This window comes from Myxocyprinus asiaticus, chromosome 19, assembly GCF_019703515.2.
Source record: "Myxocyprinus asiaticus isolate MX2 ecotype Aquarium Trade chromosome 19, UBuf_Myxa_2, whole genome shotgun sequence".
NCBI lineage: Eukaryota > Metazoa > Chordata > Actinopteri > Cypriniformes > Catostomidae > Myxocyprinus > Myxocyprinus asiaticus.
The window spans coordinates 29501275-29527901 of NC_059362.1; the positions used below are offsets into that span (position 1 = coordinate 29501275).

At 38.5% G+C, this 26627-nt stretch overlaps 1 protein-coding gene across 2 annotated transcripts; it reads right to left on the reverse strand.

Annotated features, from left to right (window-relative positions):
* Nucleotides 1-1473: 1473 nt before the first annotated feature.
* taf1b (TATA box binding protein (Tbp)-associated factor, RNA polymerase I, B) lies at nt 1474-23152 on the reverse strand. Of its 2 annotated transcripts, XM_051645255.1 has the most exons (15): nt 22982-23152; nt 22753-22851; nt 21607-21691; nt 20926-21023; nt 16182-16274; nt 15798-15894; nt 15512-15686; nt 15193-15292; nt 14924-15071; nt 7679-7856; nt 7456-7496; nt 7258-7339; nt 5277-5347; nt 4643-4877; nt 1474-3113 (listed from the first exon to the last, which is right to left on the reverse strand). In XM_051645255.1, exons 1-15 carry the CDS (start codon nt 22997-22999, stop codon nt 2960-2962), a joined length of 1674 nt encoding a protein of 557 aa, XP_051501215.1. In that variant the 5' UTR covers nt 23000-23152; the 3' UTR covers nt 1474-2959. The 2 variants fall into 2 exon arrangements, with proteins under 2 accessions (XP_051501215.1, XP_051501217.1); XM_051645257.1 differs by lacking the exon at nt 16182-16274.
* Between the last annotated feature and the right edge of the window lie 3475 nt (nt 23153-26627).

The window sequence follows — 26627 nt, forward strand, 5'->3', positions numbered from 1 at the left end:
TTTATTTTTATTTTTTAACTTGGGCCAGAAGCATCTATTTAGCAATGCCCTAGCAACAACCCAAAACAGCTTGACATATGTATGTAGCTTTCACTTCTTGTAACTCTAAAACAGGTCAAAAATGACCTGAACATCACAAGCAGTAAAAATAACACTGCATGTGTCTGAGGCTTTTAAAATGTTCTTGTGTCATCCATATCTAACTTAATTTATCTCTTTGCTTGAGAAGTGTGTAATGGGCTTATTGTGTTATCGATGATGTTATACTTATTATTTTGAGTACCTCTGACCGTAGACTTTTTTTTGTTTTTTGTTTGATGGTTTTTAGAGTATAATTTGAAAGTTACATGTTTTTTTTTGTTTTTTTTGTTTTTGTTTTTTTAATTAAGATTATTAATTGCAATAATTTGGTTTGACCAAGCAGAATGTATCTTTTGATTTATATGATTTTGATCAATGAAACAAACAAAAAGTTTCTTATGTTTAAACAAAGAAATGATCTTTAGATGGTCAAACCATCTTGGACTTCAGGAGAAAAGACAGAGAACAGTCCCATCACCATCAATGGAGCACCAGTGGAGAGAGTCAGCAGCTTCAAGTTCCATTGTGTCCACATCACTGAGGAACTCACATGGTCCGTCCACACTGAGGCCATTGTGAATAAGGCTCACCAGCGCCTCTTCTTCCTGAGACGGCTGAGGAAGTTTGGAATGAACCACCACATCCTCACATGGTTCTACACCAGCACTGTAGAGAGCATCCTGACTGGCTGCATCACTGCCTGGTACGGTAACAGCACTGCCCTCAACCGCAAAGCACTGCAAAGGGTTGTGCGAACTGCCAGACACATCACTGGAGGTGAGCTTACCTCCCTCCAGGACATCTATACCAGGTGGTGTGTGAAAAAAGCTTGGAGGATCATCAGAGACTCCAGCCACCCGAGCCATGGTCTGCTCTCACTGCTACCATCAGGCAGGCGGTATCGCAGCATCAGGACCTGCACCAGCCGACTCCATGACAGCTTCTTCCCCCAAGCAGTCAGACTTTTGAACTCTTGATCGCTCACGATACATATATCAGCACTGCACATTATTAGCCTCAGATTGGACTCACATTTTATACTTCTCTTAATAACACACTGGCAACTGACTGCCAACCGACAGCTGCATGTCAGCACAACACTTCATCTTTATTTCCACTGATTACATGGGGGGGAAGTACAGTGTGTTTTTAATGTATACAGTCTCCTTATTTGTGTATCCTGTAAATTGTATATCATTTTTATTGTATACAGTCTTATTTTGTGCACACTGTATATTATTAAGTGTATATTGTGTTGTGTAACAAGATGCGTAAACCATTATGTGTAAATCAGATGTTTATTGTAATTGTCATACTGCTATGTCGCTTGGAACTGCACCCAAGTCTTTCACCCACTGTTGCACTTGTGTATATGGCTGAGTGACAATAAAGGAATTTTATTTTATTTTATTTGAAACCAGATGCAAAACAAATACAGACATAATTATTCCAGGATATCAATGCACACTCTTATCATCCCTTGTCATCAGATGACAACAGCTGTTGCCACTTTTTCCTTAGTTCAGCCTCACAACAGTATTAAGAATTTTTCTTTTTGAAACTTATCAAATTCTTTTTTTTTCTTCATAAAACAATGGGTGATATTTACAAAAGATGAGTAGTTTTATATAAACCATGATCAATTTCATTTTGGGGATCAATGAATTACATCAATCTGAGAATAGTGGGCAGATGTAAAAAATGACAGTTGGAAGTATGCATATATGTTATTGGTTTTAGTCACAATGCAAGCAGATTTAGGCTATCTTCTCCTACACTAGCCATTTTTTGGACTGAAAGGACAAAATGGCTTATCAAGTAATTGACATAATATCAAGAGTCCAATCATTTTTATGTGCTATATCTGGACATGATTCTTGGAAGTTTCATTCCACAGCATTCACAAGATTAAAAACAATATGATAGTGAGAGAAGTTTCCTGCCCTCTACCAGAGTGGTATCTTTCTTTGTACACAGCTTCATACCTGATTTCATCAAGAGAAAGATTACAAGAACAAAGAAAAAAAATGCACAAAAGACAAATAACTAACCTTAAAACAGTAGAAATGCACAGCTGAATTAGTTTGATATTTTGTTAAACAATTTTCAAATGTTCCCAAATATCAATTTTACTGTTATTTGCAACTAAGACAGAACCTCATTGTTGAAATGCAGGATCAAGTAATCTATCAAAAATCTTACATGAACCAACACCCCCTGTTGGTTCACCTTGTTACTACAACCATTCCGCTACTGGATTTTCTTAAATCGAAATGTGCACATAGGAAATAAGAACACACTTTTGATCAGAATAAAGCAAGTTCATTTCAAATCTCATTTCAGATGCAAACTGTGTCAGACATATTTTAGGAAATATCACCAATTCACAATTTTAAAACTCGGGTGCCATTTAATTCCCTGGCTACATCAAACGGCTCAAACAGCTGCTGTTCCGATCGCAACAACATACAGTTCAGAAAACAATTTTGCACAGTGCTGTTATTTTGATGGAGGAAAACAAGATGGGCTCTTGGAAACTGATGTACAGATTTTCACTTTCGGCCAACCTTATTGTCTTTGACATACTGTCGGTGGCAATGTTGGTAGGTGGATGTTTCACAGCAGCAAACAAGTCAAAGTAGAAGACTGCTCCATCTTAAAGCTTTAAACCAGCATGTTCATTATGACTGAAATGTAACATAGCAAAAATAAATTTTATCATGTCAAGTTAGTTAAACCTTACAAAGATCATACAATCACAGATTTTGCCACTGGCATGAAGCAATCCATTTGAATTAATCAAAATACTCTCAAATGTAAATTTGAGAAATTTAATTTAATGGGAACTTTTTCACGGGGAGATAGAGTCACTTGGCCGTTATCTTCTTTTCAGGAAGCGGCGCTCTACATTGATGACCTCTTTGTGCACTTGTGCTTGAGTGACTCCCAGCAGAAATGAGAAGAAATCCAACAGCCACACATACATCCTGGGCAAGCTGGGCTCAATTTCTGAGTAATGATCGCCACAAAACCTATGTGAGAAAAAGAGATCCATAGTTTATCTTGTGTGATGTTTGAGAGTGCCAAATAAAGTAGAATCTTCAATAGTGCCCTGGATCTCAACTGACCCAAAATGCAAGTCTGTTATGATTAGACTGTGTAGAGCAGGCGAAAAACAAAGCTAAATGCAAATAACTATATAACTGTGCATTGTGTGCAGGAAAAAAACAAAATAGCCTTATCAATTTTTAAAAGGGAGAAAACATTTCCCATTTCTTTTGTGTTGGGTCCATGTTGCATCCACAACAATTCTATGGTATTTTGGTGCAAATACATGTGTCTCTTGGTAGAGGCTAGCCAAATTAGACAGATGTCAACATGGACAAGTTGTGTGACATGACCCCCTCCTCGAAAAACAAGAAATAATCTATGCAAGATAGAAAAAAATCTGACCCAGACCACCTTCAATATGCAATATGTTAGGCTTCCGCTTAATGTTTAATGTAGTTAAAGGGATAGTTTATCCAAAAATGGAAATTCTCTCATCATTAACTCACCCTCACGCCATTCAAGATATGTATGACTTTCTTCTGCAGAACACAAATGAAGATTTTTAGAAGAATATCTCAGCTCTGTAGGTCCATACAATGCAAGTGAATGTGGGCCAGAACTTTGAAGGTCCAAAAAGCACATAAAGGCAGCATAAAAGTAATCCATTAGACACCAGTAGTCTTAATCCATAAGTAATCCATATCTTCATCTCTTTTGCTTTTGGCGATTCACATTCTTGGTGCATATCGCCACCTACTGGGCAGGGAGAATTTATAATAATAAATATTGATCTGTTTCTCACCCACACCTATCATTTTGCTTCTGAACATATGGATTTAACCACTGGAGTCATTTGGGTTACATTTACGCTGCCTTTGTGCTTTTTGAACCTTCAAAGTTCTGGCCACCATTCACTTGCATTGTATAGACCGACAGAGCTGAGATATTCTTCTAAAAAATGTTGTGTTGTGCAGAAGTCAGACACATCTGGGATGGCATGAGGGTGAGTTAATGAGAAATTTCATTTTTGGGTGAACTATCCCTTTAAATGTACTGGTTGGATTACAGTAACAATGTTCCTTTCACTCCATTTTGATGGGAACATATACAAGTATATCCTTTAACATACAACATATATCAAATATCCTTTTGTGATTTACAAAGATCATTTACAAAATAATTCTTCCAGTCTTTTAATGCTAAGACACCAGTAATATCCTTCCCTATGTAGTAGGAAAGTCTCTTAATGCCTCTCTTTTTATGAGGAGAAATTAATAATAGGCCAAATTAACTTCAGCTAGAAAACTTAGTTTTGCCAAAAGAAAGCTGGATTTTGAGTCTGTTGGAAAAGGATTTTACTTTTCTTCACCAGTGATTCATGATGCTATTCCAAATTATAAAAAGGAGGATTATACATTTTTGTACAGATTGTGATTTAACCAAGTGACCGGTCAATTATTGGGCTGATATTTGGGCACTGTGAGATTACTGGTATATGTACGAGGCTCACTTTGGTGGGCAGGGTTTAAGGTCAGCATGCCAGTATTTTCGGTTGGCGAGGCACTTGACCCCTTCTTTCTTTAAGGTACAATTCAACCGATGGTGATGCATACTGGGTCCATCCGAAAACTCCTCTTTGCCCCAGTGGAAGTGAAAGCTGGAGATGGTGTCTGTGGTGGAAGGTGATTGCTTCGGTGAAGAGTCAGTTAATTTCTGAAATCTGTGCTGCAAATGTTCAACCACACCTGGAGATAGCATTGGATATATATTGAGATTCTGGGAAACATTTTACAATAAGATTATATTGGTTAACAATAGCTAACTACATAAGTTAACATGAACTTACAAATCAACAATACTTTTCAGCACTTCATTAATCTTGCTGAATGTTAATTTCAACATATACTAATACATTTTAAAAACTTAATGTTGTATATGCTAACATTGCATAATGCATTATGAACTCATTTGAAATAAAGAAATGTATTTTTATAAATTTACATTAAACAACATTAATATGCTGTAAAAATATATTATTCATTGCTAGTTCATGTTAACTAATGTTAACAGACACAACCTTATTAATGTGCGTTACCAGACAATGATATAATTAAAAGTGTGTATGACTGAGCAGATCTGCTTACGTCTCTTTTTGAGGACCACACTCTTGTTTTTCAGAGATGGAATGAGAGGCTTGCTGGACTTCCACTGTCGTCTGAAAAGAGCACAACACTTCACACTTAACACAGTGGACCTTCACATCTTCAGCAGAAGACAGTGCAAGAGATGCTGCGTGAACTGAATATTTGATCATTTACAGAATTTGTCATTTTGACAAAAATAATTTAAAAAATGCTATATATTTTAAAGAAAAAAATTGAAAAGTATTATATTCAAGTGAAACAATTCATGTGATATTTTCTACTACCTGTTCTCATAGTCACGTTACGATACCTTTATTTTTGTGAAATAATTTTTCTGTGGCTCATGTTAAGTATCGCAGCAGTTTCCAGCGCTAAAACAAAAACTTTTATTTCCTTTCTTACATATCACAAGTAAAAGGGAAGATGATTAGTTCAAAAACACTTATCGCCCTGTTCCTCACACAATGCTATCGTACGACATCAAAACTCTTTTACTGTAGTGCATGACTTGTAAGGCGATACATTAAAAATAATTTATATCCCAATTTGGAATGCCCAATTCCCACTACTTAGTAGGTCCTTGTGGTGGCGTGGTTACTCACCTCAATACGGGTGGCGGAGGACAAGTCTCAGTTGCCTCCACTTCTGAGACCGTCAATCCGCGCATCTTATTACGTGGCTCGTTGTGCATGACACCGGAGACTCACAGCATGTGGAGGCTCATGCTACTCTCCGCGATCCATGCACAATTTACCACTGAGAGCGAGAACCACTTATTACCACGAGGAGGTTATCCCATGTGACTCTACCCTCCCTAGCAGACCTGGCTGGAGTCACACAGCACACCCTGGATTCGAACTCACGACTCCAGTATTGATAGTCAGCGTCAATACTCGCTGGGCTACCCAGGCGATACATTTTAAAGGGGTAGTTCACCCAAAAATTTTTATTCTCTCATTTACTCACCCTCATGCCATCCCAGAGGTGTATGACTTTTTCATCTGCTGAACACAAGTGAAGATTTGAGAAGAATAGAACTTTGAAGGTCCAAAAAGCACATAAAGGCAGTATAAAAGTAATCCATATGACTCCAGTTGTTAAATATATGTCTTCATAAGCAATACGATAAGTGTGGGTGAGAAATAGATCGATATTTAAGTCCTCTTTTTACTATAAATCTCCACTTTCACATTCTTCTTTTGTTTTTGGCGATTCACATACTTTGTGCATATCGCCACCTACTGGGCAGGGAGAATTTATAGTAAAAAAGGAATTAAATATTGATTTTGTTTCTCACCCACACCTTTCATATAGCTTCTGAAGATATGTATTTAACCACTGGAGTCATATGGATTACTTATATGCTGCATTTGTGTGTTTCAGCAGAAGAAATTCATACACATCTGGGATGGCATGAGGGTGAGTAAATGTGAGAATTTTAAATTTTGGGTGAACTATTCTTTTAACATTGCCAACTACATTTATAAGACTGTACTAAATGTGATCAAATTGCTCGGTAACTCAACTGATAGAGCGTTGCACTACCTACAAGGCACAAGTCCTGAAGCACACTTCCTGAGTCGAAACATGAGACAAAAGGGTCATAGAAGCACCACAAAATGACACAGTTGCTTCAGCTATTGTATTTTTAATATTTATTTTTTGCTTTAAGCATCACAGTGGACATTTCACCTCAGAACTGCTACGATACGTGTAAGGAGCAAAGTAATATAAAATTTCATAGTCATGAGTCAAAAATCCACATCACTACGCTCTTCACAACTCAAGACTAAAACGGCTTTTTCCACACAAGTTCTTGTGGCATACCATATGTCTATTTAATTTTTGGGTAAATGAAAAATGACATATTATTGGAGCATAAAAGAAAATGTACAACCCAATCCAACAAAGTGATGGGTAAGTATTTGCAGCACAACTTCTGGACGTGAACAGATCAGAGGACTTCGGGCTTGAGTCTTACCGGGCTTCTGCTCGTTCCCTCTTCTGTTTGGCTTGCTCTATGGCAGGCTGCACTGTATTAAACCACTTTCTCAAATTGAAGGCTGTTAAAAGCAAATGAGAGAATGTTATGAGCTAAAAATTCAAATTAACCAAAAATTATATGCATCAAAGTAAAAAAACTAACACTGTTTGATCCTTAAAAGGATGTCACAACTACCTTTCTTCTTTTTCCTCTTCAAGGCTACATCAGATAACCTCCTTAAGACATTAAACAGAAAAAAGGAAATATATGCAACATAAAATTGAAACTGTAGGAACATTACAAGAAAATGAGTGAACCTAAATAAAAAAAAAAAGTGACACTTGAATAATTTTTTTTAAGACAATGAAAAGAACCCAGTTACAAATTATAAACATTTCTGGCCATTGAAGTGACGTACCACTCCTCCTGATCATCCAACTTGAAAAGGAGCTTCATAGTGACAATGATGACAGCTACTGCCAGAATGTCATAGCATATGAGACGAGGCTTCCGTCTGAGAGGGTCAAAGGTCAGGAACGAGTCTATTCCCATAGCAGCCTGATCTATAACCTTACAGACCCAAACATGAAGGGAATCTGAGTGGGATCAGAGAGAGACGAACACAGAGGAAGAAGAGAATTTGAGAATGTCTGGTTCCAACATTTCCACAAAACATTACACCAGTTTACGTAATCAAATTAAGGAGGTCGTATACATTAAACAAACACACATATCCAATCACAGTGATGAGTGATGTGCAAAGCAATCCTAAAAATACTACAAATAATGTGCAGAATTGAAGATGCAATGCATGGCAAAAAATGAATTCTCTTAAATTTTATTCAATATATATTATTTGAAAATAAGTGTTAAAAGGGATAGTTCACCCCAAAATTAAAATACTCTCACTATTTATCAACCCTCATGCCATCCCAGATATGCAAGTCTTTTTCTTCTGCTGAACACAAATTAAGATTTTTAGAAGAATATCTCAGCTCTGTGGGTCAAACAAAGTGAATGGTGGCCAGAACTTTGATGCTCCAAAAAACACAAAGGCAGCATAAAAGTATTCCATATGACTTCAGTGGTTTAATCAATGTCTTCTGAAGCGATATAATCGGGTTTGGACCAAAATATAACTCCTTTATCACTGCAAATTTTGCCACTGCAGTCTCTAGGCATGAACATGATTTCAAGCTCAATTACATTTCCTTGAGCTTGATGCATGTGCAGAGCGCTAGTAAGTTGATCTTGAAATCATGACCGCCAAAGAGACTGCAGATGGCATTTATAGTGAAAACTGAGTCACTTTTGGCCTGTTCTAACCCAAAAACAATTGGATCTCTTCAGAAGACATTGATTAAACCACTGGAGTCTTATGGATTACTTTTATGCTGCCTTTGTGCTTTTTGGAGTGTTAAAGTTTTGGACCCCATTTACTTGCATTGTATAGGCCTACAGAGCTGAGATATTCTTCTAAAAATCTTTGTGTTCAGCAGAAGAAAATCATACACATTTGGCATGAGGGCAAGTAAACGATGAGGGAATTTTCATTTATGGTCGAACTTTTCCTTTAATATCTTATACAATTTTGCTTTAAGTAATTGGATCTTATTTTAAGAATGTTTAGATATGGGAGGACACGTGACGCCATGCGAGAAGCAGACGTGTGATTGCGAGCTCTGCGCACTTTGCTAGTTTTTAAATTATTTTCATGTTATAATCCAGTGAGATTCGATACACCCAGTTACATACTTGCTCTTTGAGGTAAACACGGCAAGGAAATCAAAATCCTCAGACTCTGGAGACATTAAAAGACACTTACGTGTTCAAGCTGAGGCCTCTGATGGGCCTGCGAGCCGGGGACTCTATTTGGACGGCACGTCGGGAGATGAAATCCAGCATCAACTGTCCAACATCTCGGTGATGCTGATGAAGGTTGTTGCTGACTTGGAGGATCTCGCTGTTATACGTCAATCGATTACGGTGATGGAAACAAAATTCTCTGAGTTGGTCACAAGAGTCGCAGATGTTGAGAAACTAATTGATTATCTGGAGTCGTTGGAAAGGGAATTATCTGCTAATCCTCCCGTGTCCAAGACAGACTTGGAACACATTTTAGAAAAACTGGAACTTTTCGAAAATATGAGCCGAAGGAATAACATACGGATTGTTGGAATTGCTGAGCATGAAGGCGGCAGAGATATGGTGAAATTCATAGACAAGCTCTTCCCGAGTCTGCTCGACATAACAGGCCATAAGCTGGAAACCGAGCGAGCTCACAGAGTCCCGGCTTGGAGATTGGCTGAGGGAGAAAGGCCCCAATCAATCATCTGATAAAGATCTCGTGTTGCGCCAAGCAAAGGAAAGCTTTCTTGGAAAAATCACAATATTTTGTTGTTCCCAGACTTTGCGAATTCAACAAGAGAGAAACGCGATCGGTTCAAGGAATATAAGAAACTCTCACATCAACAGAAGATCGCTTTTGCACTGATGTTTCTGGCTAAACTGAGAATAGACACAGAGGACGGCAGCAAAGAATTTACATGTCCAAAACAGGCACTCTCCTTCATAAATACATTGGAATGAGTAAGCCATTTGATGTTTCTTATATTAGTGGACTGACTCACTTTTCAGTACCTCGATTGTCTGAGGAAGCTGGGCACCATTTTTGTTTCTTTTTGAGCTGGCTCTGCCTAGTGGCTGGAGTATGTTTTGTGGAATGACACTTCCTTCAAAAACTTTTGCATTGACATAAGATCGTTTTTTACACTGAAGTTCCCGGCCAGATTGTGAATGGACACTATGGATGACTGCAAAATATCTACATGCTCACATAAAGGACGTCTTTTATAAAGTTGACGGGCTGAGTAAGTCATGGTGTAATTTTTTTGTTTGTTTAAAAAAACAAAAAAACAAAAACAAAAAACATTGAATTTGGCTCTTGATCATCCGAGGAACCAGGATGCCTGTTTTGTTTCTTTTTGTGCTGGTTCCGCCTAACAGCTGGAGCTTGTTTTGTGGAATAACACTGCTTTGGGACAGTTGTGGGTGAATCTGTTCGTTCTTTGTGCTTATGCCTCCTGTTGGCTGGAGTTTGTTTTGTGGAATATTTTTAAGGAACATTGGAATGATTACGTCATCTGCTGCACAGCCAGCTCACTCAACAATTGTTTGTCTGTCCAAGGAAACTGAACGGCTTTATATCAGCTGGAAGTTGTTTTGTGGAGGAACACACCTTCGAGACAGTTCTGTGAATGAATCTACATGTTCTTTGTGTTTATTCTGCCTGTTGGTTGGGGTTTGTTTTACAAAGTATTTTCTGTTATGTAATTTTGCCTCACAAAATTTGTGCAGAAGCACCGGACTTGAGCAATCCGATGGCAAAGTTGTCGCGGGGGTTCTCGTAGGCGTACATGGACCTTTTGGAGTTTAGAGGGATTGACGCTGGTTGGTACTGTCGTGCGCGGGGTTAATGCGCACGTTTTTCTTTTTTCTGTTTGTTTTGATTGGGGGGAAGTTCGGGGTTTGATTGTTGCGATAATGGGGAATGTGGTCTGTATAATCTTGTTTTTGAAACAATTCTTTTTTTTTTTATATCTAAATATGTCAAATGTTAATGAGTGGATTATCTCTCTCCACATGGAATGTGAATGGGTTGGGGCACCCCATAAAAAGAAGGTTATAATTTCTTACACTTAAGAAATATAGTCTTTCTTCAAGAAACGCATCTTTCCCCGCAGGAAGCTGAAAAATTTGGGATGATATGGGGTGGACATGTTTTCTTTAGTGCTGGCTTGAGTAAGAGCAGGGGAGTCATTATACTGATAAATAAACATCTAGAATTCAAATGTCTCAAACAGATTAATGATAAATTAGGAAGAGTCATTATTGTTTTAGGAGAAATTCAGGGGCAAAGGTTGATTTTGGCTAATATTTACACACCTAAGGCTGATGATCAGGGCTTTTTTATAGATCTTGAAGGGATGTTGCAAGCCACTGGCACCCCTCATGATATAATATTGGGAGGAGACTTTAATCTTTTGATGGATTCAGTCTTTGATCATAGTGAAGCAAAAGTGTGTAAGCCCCCTAGAGCAACAGTGACTTCACAGGATGTGTAAAAATCTTGGTCTTGCAGATATTTGGAGACTTTTGAACACATCTGGTAGGGACTATACATTTTTTTCCATCAGTCCATAAGACTTATTCTTTTTTTATATATCGAAGTCCCTCATTTCATCTGTTGTGGATTGCCCAATTGGAAACATTTTAGTCTCAGATCACGCCCTGGTGAGTTTAGAGATGTTGCCACATACGGAGAAAAAGAAATCATATAGTTGGTGCTTTAATGTATCCTTTTTGTAAAATCCTGATTTCCAACAAATGTTAAAGACTGAAATCAATGTTTATATGGAGACCAACTGGTCCTCAGTATTCTGTGGACATGGCTTGGGAGGCACTTGAGGTGGTTCTTAGGGGCCGGATCATATAATATGCATCATTCACCAAAAAATCCAAAGCACGAGAACTCGTGGAGTTGGAAGAGAATATTAAAAGTGCAGAGGCAGAGCTGAAGTGCCAAATGTAGTCTGATGGTCTCAGAGAATTGACTTGTTTGAAATACAGATATAATACTATTTTGTCGCAGAAGGTGGAGTTTTGGTTATTCAGGGCAAGACAGTCATATTTTGAGTCAGGGGACAAAGCAGGGAAGCTTTTGGCTAGATATATATATAAAGCAGAGAGAGTCTTTTTCTACCATTCCCTCAGTGAAATCTGCTGGTGGTGAAATTTTTACTTCGGCCATTGATATTAATGCTTTTAAAGAATTCTATCTTGATCTTTATAGTTCCACGTCTTTGTCTACTGATGAAGATATTAGAAACTTTGTGGAACTATTAGAACTCCCTAAACTGAAGACTGAGCAAAACAATTCTCTTGATTCGGAGATAAACTTGGAGGAGCTTGACGAGTAATTAAGGCCTTACCTACAGGAAAGGCTCTGGGGCCAGATGGCTTTACCGCTGAATTTTTTAGATCTTATGCTACAGAATTGGCTCCACTTTTGTTAGAAGTTTATACGGAATCATTAAAGAATGGAAAGCTTCTGCCAACCATGACACAAGCCCAAATCAGTCTGATTCTTAAGAAGGACAAAGATCCAAGCGAGTGTAAATGTTACCGTCTAATTTCCCTGATCCAGCTAGATGTAAAAATTTTGGCAAAAATTCTGGCTAACCGATTAAGTTATGACATCTCTTATACATATCGATCAGGTGGGGTTTATTCGGGGCTTCTGACAACATTAGGTGTCTCATTAATATCATGTGGTCAGTGGCGAATGATCAGACGCCGGTCGCTGCCATCTCACTTGACACCAAAAAAGCATTTGATATGGTAGAATGAGATTATCTTTTTAAGATTTTGGAAATATATGGGTTCAGAAATACTTTTATTGGATGGATTAAGTTACTTCATAGACACCCTGTAGCAGCGGTATAAACAAATGGATTTCAGATTATTTTACTCTGGATAGGGGCACTCGGCAGGGTTGCCCCCTTTCCCCATTATTGTTCTGTCTTACCCTGGAACCATTAGCAGCCACGATAAGAAAGGAGGATGATTTTCCAGGGGTGACGGCGGGAGGTGTGGCACATAAGCTTTTACTTTACGCAGATTATATTTTATTCGTCTCCGACCCCACTAGATCTATTCCTTGCCTCCACAGAATTATTAATTCCTTTTCTAAATTTTCGGGATACAGAGTTAAAAATCCAAAGCTTTAGCTTTGACTGCGTACTGCCCAGTAACGGCCTTTCAGCCAGGCGCCTTTCAATGGCCCAAACAGGGAATTAAGTATTTGGGCATTTTATTCCCAGCAAAATTATGTGATTTAGTCAGAGTTAATTTTTATTAAAGGGTCAAAAGGTTTGAGTGATGAGAGTAGGTGGGCTTCATTACATTTATCGATGATTGGAAGGGTTAATGTTATTAAAATGAACTGTATTCCAAAATTCAACTACCTACTACAATCTCTCCCTGTAGATGTCCCCCTCTCTTATTTTAAGCAATTTGACAGTATAGCGAAGTCATCATTTGGAATGGAAAGCATCCCAGGTTACATTTCATCAAGTTACATAGGCCAGTTGACAAAAGGTGGGCTAGGCCTACCCAAGATTTTGTTTTATTATTATGCATTTGGTCTCAGACATTTAGCTCATTGGTCACTTCCACCGGAGAGAGCCCCTCCCTGGTTTGGAATTGAACAGGAAGTTATTGCCCCTATTTTATTATTACAAAGCCTATTAAACTAATTGGAGAAGTCGCACCCCGTCATCTCACATCTGCATCTTTTGTCTATGGACAAAAGTGTCCAAAGAGTTTAATTCAGACATTTATTTAAATGTGCCTCGAGCATATGGCTAAACCCAAAGTAGCATATTGGCGATTTCCCTATCTGCTGGTCGGAGTGGATTGTGAGGGGTGTTAATACACCCCCCTAAAAGGCCAGATATTCTAGAAGTAGTGATTACTGCTTTTGGAAAAGGTCATGAGGCATCAGTGTATTACTCCCTGTTAATTCAGAGTCTAGGGGATGGAGCTTCAACTTCTCTCAAGAGATTATGGGAGAGAGATTTAAATCTGGTATTGGAGGAGGGAGTGTGGGCTAAGATTCTAAAAAACGTCAAGTCTATATCTAGAGATTCAAGAGTCCATCCGATGCAATTTAAGATTTTGAATCAATTATATTGGACATCCTCTAGATTGTATAGACTTGGTCTTAAAGACACACCCACCTGCAGGCGATGCCAATCAGAAGACGGGGACACAACCCATGTGTTTTGGGGATGTGTTAAAATACAGGAATTTTTGTTGAAGATTCAGGGATTTATGTGCGATGTGTTGGACACACAGTTTTCATTTTGCCCCAGACTCTGCATTTTGGGTGATGGGGAGGTCATTAATTTTGGGGATAGCCATTTGAGAGGTTGGGTCCTGGCCGGAGTTATGGTGGCCAGGTGAATAATTCTCAGGGGGTGGAAAACGGTTGGGGCACCCTCATTTCGGGAGTGGTGCAGGAGATGAGTGAGGTTGCGGCATTTGAGGAGGTGATATATAGAAGGTTGGGAAAGTGGGATTTGTTTAATAGGAAGTGGGGTGGATATATAGATTTTTTGGAGGGTTCTTGGGGAGGGGCAGTGGATAGGGATTTTTTTATTTTAAATTTTTAGTTTGATGTGTATGTGCACTCTTGTTTTTTGTAAGTATATTTTTTTAGCTTGTTTCTAATTTTTTGTTATAATTGTAAGAGGCCACTGTAATGCATGTTTGTGTCGGGTGGTGGGGGGGGTGTTCGGGGGGAAGGGTTTAATTTATAAAATTGATTCCATATTTTATGTTGTGTTTATTGGTTTTTGTAGCTGGAATCAATAAAAATGTTAAGAAAAAAGAAAAAAAAAAAGAATGTTTAGATATTTTTGCTGGAAAACAAGCCAAAAAAAACTGATTAAGCAAATGATTTTTGCAGTGAAAGTGTCAGTGCATATAAAACAACCAGAAAGATAGAGGATTATAGATGTTGGGCAAATTAATTAAACATCTAAAACCTATTTGACATCATAAGCCTCGACCTCTCCATTAGCTCTGAAAAAATACCCACCAGGGAGGTTTGACTCCAGCAGATAGCGGACAGTGAGTAGAGTCGGTTGTAGAAGACAATCCTGAGAAACAGCTGGGAAAGACGGCAAATTCATGACCTTAGCCATATAAACAGCTTCTCCATGGATCACCGAGTACGAGGGAAGAGACTGTTAAAGACGAGCAGAATTAACAGCTATCAGAAACACAACTGGCCCACCTCACAACGTGATGCAGTGGTTCTTGACTAAAGAAGTGCACTCAAATGTGCATGGGCTGTTTATTGTTCACCTCAACTCGAAAGATCTGGGTATCTCTTCCAAATAGTCGCATCTCTGCAGGAAAATCTTCATGAAGGTTCAAGTAAGGAACATGTCTCTCTGACACCATCCTGCAAAAGAAAAATCACAGACTGCTAAATCAGTATTCCAGTGCAAATATACACAGTATAAAAGTAAAGAACATCTCCTTGTTTGTTCCATGGAAGAAAAAGTCATTACACTTTGGAGCAACATGAGCGTGAGTATTTTATCATTTTTGTGTGTACTATCCCTTTATGAGATGAAAAGGTTAAACATATCTGGTAGTAAATAGCACTTGTCTTCCACACCTCAGTAAGTCAGCTAGAGTGATGGCCTCTCTGACCCACAGCAAAGCCAGATAGCACAGGGCCAGAGTCCGCGGCATGGTCATAAGTTTGAGACTTCTACTTTCCCTCTTGTTAACGTATGACAAAGCATCCAGAGAGCCTGAACATACCAATGCCTGTCTATCAGTGATGCTGCCTGTAATGGAAAAACATGGTTAGTCACCTAACAAAATGTAGTTCAATTAATACTTCAAATAACGTGGCAATGTGCCAGCTGACAAAAGGAAGGAGGGGGTGAGGTTTGTACCAGAGGCGGATATCCCTTCAGCCTCTGATGTAGCCCTGCTCTGGAATGACTGTTCACTTTCAGCCATAGACTCTGGCTCACTCTCTGAGGTCAGATCCTGGAGGAAGAGACAGTGTGGTGAAGGTAGGAAGAGGGTGGAGAGACAGGACAGAAAAACAGAGAAAGGGAGAGAGTGACTGAGGGTGATAATTCTAAACTGTGCACATTTCAAAGGTCCTATTTATTTCAAAATCACATAAAACAGATAGGGTGGTTTGAAGTAGAGGCTAAAGCTCAGGTCTGGTAATCAAAGGGTTGTAATTAATTCCAAGACAATGGAAAGGGAGTTGCCCCTTTTTGTTCAAAAATTTCAAAGTTCTTAAGTCAAAACGCTTGCTCGCTCACCACTGTAAACTTTGGAGTGTACACTGGATTTTTGGTGTAAGCTTGCCTTGTGTTCTGCAGATATCGCTTCCAGAAATTCCACAGAACCTCTGTCTGTAAAAGAAATACATGACCCGGTTTACACCTGGTACTAAATGGATATTTTTTTGTTTGTGAAGAAAGTCATATATATCTAGGATGGCATGAGGGTAAATAAATGAAAGAATTTTCATTTTTGGGTGAACTATTCCTTTAAAATGCGTTTCGGTTGATCCGATCACATGTGGCAAGGCGAGACACATCGCTAATTACTCCTGGTCGCATAAATGAGTCTCCTGTGACCACTTGTGATCGGATTTCAAGGCAAGGGTCTCTGGCACACATCAGTCACTATGTCAGTGTGTTACTGCATTAGGGCTGCAACTAACGATTATTTGGATAATCGACTAATCTTACGATAATTACAATGATTACTCAACTATTCTGGCGATTATTGCAACGATTAATCATTAGCTCTAAACTGATCATTTAGCTTGTGCCTTGAGTTAAAGGTTTTATTAAACGTGTTTAGTAACAATAAAGAGGACTGTAATACATCAATAGAAAGGAGGCGGCGAGAACCGGCTTGATAATATAAATAAGTTTAATTATAAACTGAACCAAAAGACGAACACACACAGGTGTCGGACAGCTGTCCGTAACACTCTCTCTGTCGCACTGCCGTCTCCAGTCGGCTCTTATCCCTCTCGGGCTAATCAGCCTGATTAGGAGCCGGGTGTGTAGAATCATGACCCGGCCGCACCCTGCCACATTCCTCCCCCGTTCTCTCAGGCCGGGGAACCCCCGGCATGACGTACATCCCCCCTCCCTTTCCCGGGGGGGGGGTGCCTTCCGCCCCGTCTGCCGGCAGGTCATCCCCGTCTGCCTGGATCAGGGGAGGGGACAAGGGGATGGAAACAAAAAAAAATGTGGCACCTACACGCTGTAACAGCGATCGTGCCAAATTAACAAAAACATTTAAAAACAGAGGGAAAAGGCCAACATAGAGCGGCAGCGGGAGAGAGAGAGAGAGAGAGAGAGAGAAAAAAAAAAAAACAACATTCACTTGCCGGTTCTCCGATACGCCGCAGCATGGTCCTCGGCCACTCCTCCAACCTCTGGTGGATGACAGCCGCGCCTCCCCGGGCGGATCGGAGGCAGTCCTCCAGCCCCTGGCGGAGAGAACGCCCCACCGCGTTTTTGGTGGACGGAAGGGTCTCCTCCGCCCCTGGCAGCGGTTCTCCCGCTCCAGGCGGTCAGCCAGGAGCCCCTCTCCGCTCACGGTCTCAGACCCCGCCACGTTTCAGCAGCTGGTAGGGGTCTCCTCAGCCCGTGGCAGTGGCCCTGACCCCTCCAGGCAGTCGGTTAGGAGCTCCTCCTCCCCTCGCGGTCGGCGGCTGTTTCTCCGCTTCCAGGCGACCGGGCTCCTCCGTCCCCCGGCGGATGGCCGTGGCTGCTCCGTTGGGGTGGATGGTAATGGCGAGGACTTTACTACGGCGCATCCCTCCTCCTTCCTGGGTCTCGGCACCAGTGTAACATCAATGGAAAGGAGGATGCGAGAACCGGCTTGATAATATAAATAATAGCTTAATTATAAACTGAACCAAAAAGACAAACACACAGGTGTCGGACAGCTGTCCGTAACGCTCTCTCTCTCCGACACACCACCGTCTCCGGTCGGCCCTATCCCTCTCGGGCTTAATCAGCCTTATTAGGGGCCGGCTGTGCGGAATCACGACCCGGCCCCGCCCTCCGCCCTGCCACAGGGGCAAAATCACCTTTTAAAAATATATCTTAATGACATTCACTGAATTAAAGGGAAAAAATACTTTAAGTTTAATTCAGTAAAAAAAAATGACTGCAAAAAAAAATCCTATTGTCATCAAGTGTTTTGTCTAGTTTTCCATTTAAAAATATCAAAAATCCTTAACACGATACGTTTACTTGAGAAACAACATAAGATATTTTGACTTGCTTTCAGAGAATGTATCTTAAATATAAGTGTATTTTTTCACTTGTTCACACTAGGGATGTGCCTGAGTAGTCGAATACTCCAGTATTCGTTCTGCAATAATTATTCGAAAAGTAAAAATACTATTCGAATTTTGCAAAGTGTTGCTTTGCTGGCCATATATACAGTGAGATGCATGTTAAATCCTGAACACAAAAACTAAAACTGGCAGTTATAACAGAATGCACTAGGTGGCGCTGTTGAGTGTGGACACAAGTTGATCATATTTGATGAACAAACTGTTCTGTCAGTACGTTTAGATGGACATCAAAAAGTGGGTTATTGCGAGAATGTGGCTTACTGCGAGAAAGCTGGGTTCCTGTTTAAATGTACTGGATAAGCGGTGTCCTCTTTTCTCCCGTATATGTGCAGCTCGTCAGAAAGCAGGGTCCCCGTAGCAACGTAATCCCTGCGACGCTTCTGTAAACAACAAATATGGCTTCCGAGAGAGACTTTGCTAGCGGAGGGACATTCCATCATTTAAACTGGTGTGCATAAATGAGTATAGTTTACTGAGCATGTGGATATGCTTGTTTTTCTCAAAAAACATGACATGAGACAATATAAACATAACTATTATATGTTGAGTTTATATTCATCCTGTACGTTAATTGCGTCAATTTATTAGATTCTTTTTCTGCGCTTTGCGTGAGCTTAAATATTTTCATTCTGTACTTTTTCCACGCACTGCTTGTTTAAATGTTTTCAACAAAAAAAAAACACTTGTTTTGGATGTAATTTAGAAGCTTTTTTATTTTATTTTTTTTAAATGGTGACGCACTTGTTTTGACTAAAAAATTTTTTTTTACATCTTTCTCATTAATGACCTTCATTTAAATAATAGAATATTCAAGTATTCGTTTTTATTAGCTTAAATATTCGAATACCAAATTATTGATGAATGCCCATCCCTAGTTCACATTTTTGCCAGTGCAGTAAAGACAAAATATACTTATATTCAAGATATAATCTCTGAAAGCAAGTCTTAATATCTTACATGTTGCTTTTCAGGTAAATGTAAGGATATTTTTAAATATTTAATATTATATTCAAAATTCAATATTCAAGATTTTCTTCTGCAGTATAGCTCCTAAAGTAAATGTACGTTGTTTTAAAGGGGTTTTAGATTTGTATATGGGAAAACAAGCCAAAACAACAACAAAAAGTATTTTGTTGCAGTGTATAAATGGTGAAGACTTTACACTCTCAATTTTGTTCACTTCAATCCTTCTTTAACTCACAAAAAAACAACTTCTTAGAGCTGCGTATCGCATATTTTCTTCACGTTCAGAACTGCAACACATATGTATTATGATTCACTATGCCGTGAGCCATCACGTTATAATCTAGCTGCAGCAAGCGCGAGTGTGAGGGACGAGAGTCCCCGCGCCAGACAGTGCATCAGCCAGGCGCAGTTTCAATCTCTCCCCCTTAGATCGGGTCACTTCACGCAACTCAGAAGCAGTGCTGACCGCACAGAATAATACCAGGTTCTGAGTTTATACTTATTTACATGACTTGCATCCTTATTATTTAAACTTTAATAAAGGATGTATTAAAGATATAATGCCAGGGTTTTTCCTTTAAAGGCGCTTGACGCGCAAGTTTTGCTCAAGTGGTACGGCAACTTCGGCTCCACTTCATTTCACAACGAGAGTGCTTATATATTTACTTATTTTGTATTTTTGTAAAATTCCTTCATATGATCTACATCACCTGAAGCTGTTTGGAAGGTTTGGAGTGTATCTGGACTGTGATCTGGTGGAGTGGTGGTGGCGTAGTGGACTAAAGCACTGAACTGGTAAGTGGAAGGTTGTTGGTTCAATCCCCCCACCACCATTGTGTCCTTGAGCAAGGCACTTAACTCCAGTTTGCTCCAGGGGGATTGTCCCTGTAGTCAGGGCACTGTAAGTCGCTTTGGATAAAAGCGTCTGCCAAATGCATAAATGTAAATGATCTGCGTGTTCGTCCTCTCCTCAATCACGTGCATGCTGCAGTGCTGCTCAAGCGCCACCATTAGTTTAATGTGATCTTGTTACATTAAATTAGATCAAACGACTATTCGACAACGGAAATTTCTGTCTACAATTTTTTATTGCTGATGTTGTCGATAACATCGACTAATCGTTTCAGCCCTATACTGTATGATCATAAACTGCAAAAAATTTAATAGACAAAGCACGAATAAAATCAGTGCGCTGTTTCTCTTAGATGCAACTGAAATTTCAAGCAGAATTATTGTTTTAGTGGAGTACCTGTATTAACCTGTGCTTCAGATGTGTGCTAATCATCTGTGTCCTTGCATGCTGATATCAGTAACACTGAAGAAGATACGTAAAGTTCTCATGCTTGTGTATGTATCCGCTTTTTCAGTTTTTCCAATCAGCCGGTTATTTCCTTTTAAAGCTGCTTGTAACTGGCAAACTTTAAATTCTTGTTTTAGCACAGCAGATTAACAGGTGATGGGTGGTGCTTCACTGCTGTCCAGGACACATTCAGTATGGATTAACGTTTACACCTCAAATGGGATGTGGTCACATGCGTTTTTGACTACCTTCGCATGTGTTTTTTGTGATTCTGTTTACACCTGTATTTAACTATGACCACTTGTTATCGGATCATCCGATATGCATCTTAAAACCAGGTGTAAACGGGGTCTATTTGTAACACCTCATAAACAGCTACACCTATCACAAAGTAGCTATTGTTACTGACCTTGAACTGTTTGCAAACCCCAAGATTAACCAAAGCATCAGCCTGGTGTTTCAGGATGAACTGAAATCCCTCACATACCACCCACTCTCGTACTCCCTCTGAAAACATACACAAGACACCATCAGATCACAGAAAGAGAAGGGTTTTATAAATCAGGTAGCTGACATAAAATACTTTTGGGAATATGACATGTCCTGTGACGTGACATATTGTAGTACACTCCATCTAAAACTAATTTAAACAGCATTATGCTGATTCTCTTCGGAAATACATCAAATCCAGATAAAATAATCTTATAGATGGATTTTAGATGTTATGTTGCAATATGATTGCAGAAAGGTTTCCAACAGTATGGGAACCAAAAATGGTTAGTTGGGTATGCAAAAAGATTGAATTACCTCATTAAGTGAAAGACTACATGGAATATCTGTACTAAAATAATTTTTCACACCACGGGACAATTTTAAAGGAATTAGTAAAGGCAAAAGTGTTTAAAATAGTAACCAAAAAATAAAAATAAAAATTGTGAGTGACCAGTAAATGCACCTTAAACACTTTTCTGTCCCTACATTCATATACATTTTAACCTGAAATCTTGATGTTAAAAGAAAAATGTCCATGGGTCAACTACAGCAAAAATTGCTCACACCACATAAGTAATATAAAGTGCTTTTGACTGACCCTTTCCGCTCTTCTTTGGTTTAGATATCCTTGAGATCTTGCCACGTATGTGTTGGGTGGAATTATCCTCCACTTCCCTTGTTTTCTATGAAAAATTGCATCATTTGTCCAGAAGTGAAAATATAATAAGTGATAGAAAGTAATCTGGATTATGCAATCAGATTACAAAAATCAAGTACTTGTTACTAGATTACATTACATATTTAAATATGCGTGATCAGATTACAGTAACTTTTTAGGGACTATGTGACATTCAAAACAATCGCCAAGTTGGACTTTAGGGACTGACAAAATAGTAAATAGTTTCATTTCATGTTCACTATTGTTTATCTTAAAATGAGATTTTATCAAAACATGCAACAAGTAGTCAGAGTAATTAAATGACCTAAAAAGTGTAAAATAAAAGATTAAGTTAAAGGGTTAGTTCACCCAAAAATGAAAATTCTCTCATCGTTTACTCACCCTCATGCCATCCCAGATGTGTATGACTTTTTCTTCTGCTGAACACAAAGATTTTTAGAAGAATATTTCAGCTCTGTAGGTCCTTACAGTGCAAATGAATGGTGACCAGAACTTTTAAGCTCCAAAAATCACAAAGGCAGCATAAAAGTATTCCATATGACTCCAGTGTTTAAATCTATATCTTTAGAAGATATAGAGGTCTTTTTTTTTTTTTTTTTTTTTTTTTTTTTTACTATAAATCTCCACTTTCACATTCTGAAAAAAGGAATTTAAATATTGATCTGTTTCTCACCCAAAGTGATTGCTTTGCTTCAGAAGAGACTTATGGGTTACTTTTATGCTGCCTTTGTGATTTTTGGAGCTTCAAAGTTCTGGTCACCATTCACTTGCATTGTAAGGACCTGCTGAGAAGTTTTTCTAAAACAATCGTCATTTGTGTTCTGCAGAAAATAGACAGACACACATCTGGGTTGGCATGGGGGTGAGTATATTTTCATTTTTGGGTCAACTATCCCTTTAACTGATTATTACAATCTTAATTGTGTAATTTGTTATCAGTACCAGATGGTTACATTTAAGAAGTAATCTACCCAACACTGATAATAAACGTCATGATCTGTGAGGTTAAACGTGTAAACACAGCACTAGGTCATGAGATCAAATCATGTGTGACTATCGACCAACCTCGATCACATTGTGACAGTTCTTGCAGAAAAAATGACCCCCATCTGACACTCCCCAGTCAACAACAGCACACTGGCCGCAAGGCTCACTGTAGCCACACTGGAAAAAGAAAAGCTCAACAGGTAAATCAGCAGCAACTTGTTTTGCTCACGTTTCCAAACACCAATGCATTTCGCTATGAAAAGGGCCAAACTAACACATGCGCAAGACTTTATCAAGGGAAACTCACAGTGAGCTGTTCGTCCATGATTGCAATGCGAGCTGCTTAAAGCTCCCGCATCAAATTATAGACACATTAAAACTTTTGTTTCTGTCTCAGTATATTTTCTAGAAGCGTGGAGAAAATAAGCACGTTTTCAATATGGCCTTCTTCTTCTTCTTCGCATTCTTAAATAGTGCATTACCGCCATCTACTGTGGGTAATGGATCAGAGACTTTCCTACTCTATACTTCCCCAGGCTAATCGGCTAATCAGCTGCGTATCCGAGAGAGAGAGAGAGAGAGAGAGAGAGAGTAAAAAAAGGGAGCCTATATTCTTTCAATCAGATTTGAACTTTTAAGAAACTGTAATAGTACATTACTTCCTATTGTTGGATTCAAAATGTTCTTTAATGTTATTTGTTGCTCTCCATTCTTCTGTATTTCTTCTACTAATTTGTTTCTTTCTTCTGCATATCCTTTGTACTGTATTATTACATGTTCGACTGACTCCTTAACCCCACACCAGCTGCATAACCCTGTTGGCCGTTCCTATTAAATGCATTGGTGCATTTAACCCTATATGCCCCAGTCTGAGTCTTGATATAATACATTCTTCTTTCCTTCTTCCCCCTGATATTCTTCCTCTACCGACCAATGGTTGTACTGAATATAAATGTCTTCCCTTTTCCTCATTATCCCAATAGTATTACCACTTTTGCATTATTTTCTTTTTAATTATTGCTTTAATTTCTGATCTACTATATGATATTTGCATGTCAGTGTCTTCTTTCATCAGTTTTTTTTTTTTTTTTTTGCCAATTTGTCTGCTTCTTCATTTCCTTTCACTCCTACATGAGCAGGTACCCATACAAATTTTACTTTCCTGTTTGATTGATAAATATACTTTAGGTTTTGGCATAATCCGTAATGGAGTTGGAGGTAAAGTTATTATTGATGCAACTTTACACTCCTTTAATTTCATTTCTTGTACTAAATCTTCAATAATCCAACCAAAGCTAGTTTCCTTTCCTTTTCCATGTTCCCAACAGGCTTCTAATACCTTTTTCGTTGGGTGCTAATATGGCCTTCTTCTTCTTCTTTCAGTTTTGTGGTGGTTGGCAAACAAATTTATTGTGCATTTCTGCCACCTACTGAGATGGAGTATGGAGCATCAATGTTGATAAAAAATAAATAAATAAATAAAATCTGTACTAAATAATTTTAAATAGATTGGTTGCTTTTAAATAGTCTAATAAAACCTTATAAACTTCTGGTGACTTTCTTAGCTAATTCTGAAGTGACAATCCGTTCATACCTAATGACTTGATTTGATTTTCGAGCATGCCCCTTTCATTATTATATCCTATGCACTGTAATAACACATGCTCCACTGACTCTGGTAGTCCACATGTGCTACACAAGCCTGTATCATGTTTTCCTGTGATATGTAAAGACTGATTAAGTGCTGTATGCCCTATTCGGAGATGTGATATAACCGAATCCTCCCTTCTTTTACCACAAATCGATCTCTTATGACCTACTTCCCTTTGAATTCTGTACAAGTGCTTTCCTTTTCCTTCCTTATCCCACATTTCCTGCCACATTCCTTTTATTGCTCTTTTTATTAACCCTTTGATTTTGAATTTACTTAATGGTATACTTATTTCTATTTCTGAATTTTTTTTAAGTCTTCTTGGCTATATCATCTGCTTCCTCATTCCCTTCCACCCCTTCATGAGGTGGTACCCATACAAAAAATATTTCCTTTATAATGTAACCTGTATATTTTTTGTAAAATTACTAATAATATATCTTGTCTTGATGGTGATTTCACCATTCATTAAACTTACTAAAACAGAAAAAGTATCTGAGCAGATCACCACATTTAATGGATGAGTGTCCTCCACCCACTGAATTGACAACAGAACTGCAATCATTTCTGCTGTGTAAACAGATAAATGATTTGCTGTCCTTTTATTTATTTTATATTTAAACTGGGGAATGACCACTGCTGAAGCTGTTCACCCAGAATCTGGATCTTTTGATCCATCAGTATATATTTGCAAACAATGATTGTATTTCTGTTCTAAGTATTGCATCACTGCCAGCTGCTTCAAAATACATCTTTGTTTATCCATAATTACGTTCTTCAACTGGAGATCGACTGAAGGAATGGGAAATAACCAAGGTGGTATAATAGGCATTGCTATTGTTGGACTAACATCCACATCAATTATACCCATTCGCTGTGCTTCTTTTTCAGCAATCCATCCATAGCTCTCCAACTTTAAATACTCATATTCCCAGCATTTCTCCAGTACTTTCTTTACTGGGTGACTGTTTCCATGTCCTTTTTACTGAAGTCCAATATACCATTCTTAATTGCATACTACTAAACTCTGATGGTAATTTCCACTTGTAGTGATACTGCTGGTGATGATCTAAATGCATTGCAACATATTCTTAATGCCTGTGACTGAATTATGTCATTCTTTTTCTTCCATGACAATAATGCTGAGCTATATATAAAACTACCATAGTCAATTGTAGATCTGATTAGAGCACTGAATATTGTCCAAAGTGATTGTCGGCTAGCGCCCCAGTCTGTTCCAGCCAAACATCTCAGTATATTTATACCCTTCTTACATTTGTCAGCTATTTTCTGAATATGACTACTGAATGTCAATTTTGAATCCATCCACACTCCCAAAAATCTTACCATTGATACCTGCTCTAATATCTGATCGTACATTTTTTTACTTAACTTTAGGCCTTTTTTCTTTTCTGAAAAACATATTACCTGTGTTTTAAAGGCTGAAAATCGGAATCCCCAACAGTTTGCCCATTTTCCTACTTCGTTTATAGCCTCCTGTATTTTTCCCTCTACATAACTTACATTTCTTCCTCTCTTCCATAATGCTCCGTCATCCGCGTATATTGATCTTCCTATCTCAGGTCTTACGTTGGAAAAAACATCGCTTATCATTATATTAAAAAGTATAGGACTTGAAACACTTCCTTGAGGCGTTCCATTATCAGTTGAATATATTTTTGAATATGATTCTTCCACCCTAATTTGTATTGTCCTGTCCATCAAGAAACTCATAATCCAATTATATAATTTCCCTTTTATTCCTATTTTTTCCAGTTTTATTAATAACCCTTCCCTCCACATCATATTGTAAGGCCTTCTCTACATCAAAGGACACTCCCACTAGTACTTCTTTGTTCACTTGAGCTTTTCTAATATCATTCTCAAGACATATAATCAAATCTATTGTGCTGCGACCCTTCCTAAACCCATTCTGATATGGATTTAATAGCCCCTTATTTTCCAGCACATATGTCAGAAGTGACATCACCATCCTTTCCATTATTTTACACAGATTTGATGTTAGAGCTAAGTGTCAGTAATTCATTGGATTTGAATGATCTTTCCCAGGTTTTGCAATAGGTATAATAACTCTGTCTTTCCAGGAGGACGGCAGCTTCCCTTCTTCCCATACCATGTTAAAAAGATCCAAAATACTATACAATTCCCTATCTTTGACCTTCTTCAGACTTTCTTTCAGGATATCCCTTTCTTCAGATTATTGTTTACAAGACATAATAACATGTTCCACTGTCTTCATCATACCACAATGACCCATATTGTGTTTTCCCATTAAGAATAA

Bases quoted from the DNA above. Each gene is read 5' to 3' on its own strand.
- taf1b (XM_051645255.1), bottom strand. The intron at 7,497-7,678 runs GTACGTCACTTC...TAATGTCTTAAG, and splicing joins TTGGATGATCAGGAGGAGTG to GAGGTTATCTGATGTAGCCT. The intron at 4,878-5,276 runs GTAAGCAGATCT...TGCTATCTCCAG, and splicing joins TGTGGTCCTCAAAAAGAGAC to GTGTGGTTGAACATTTGCAG.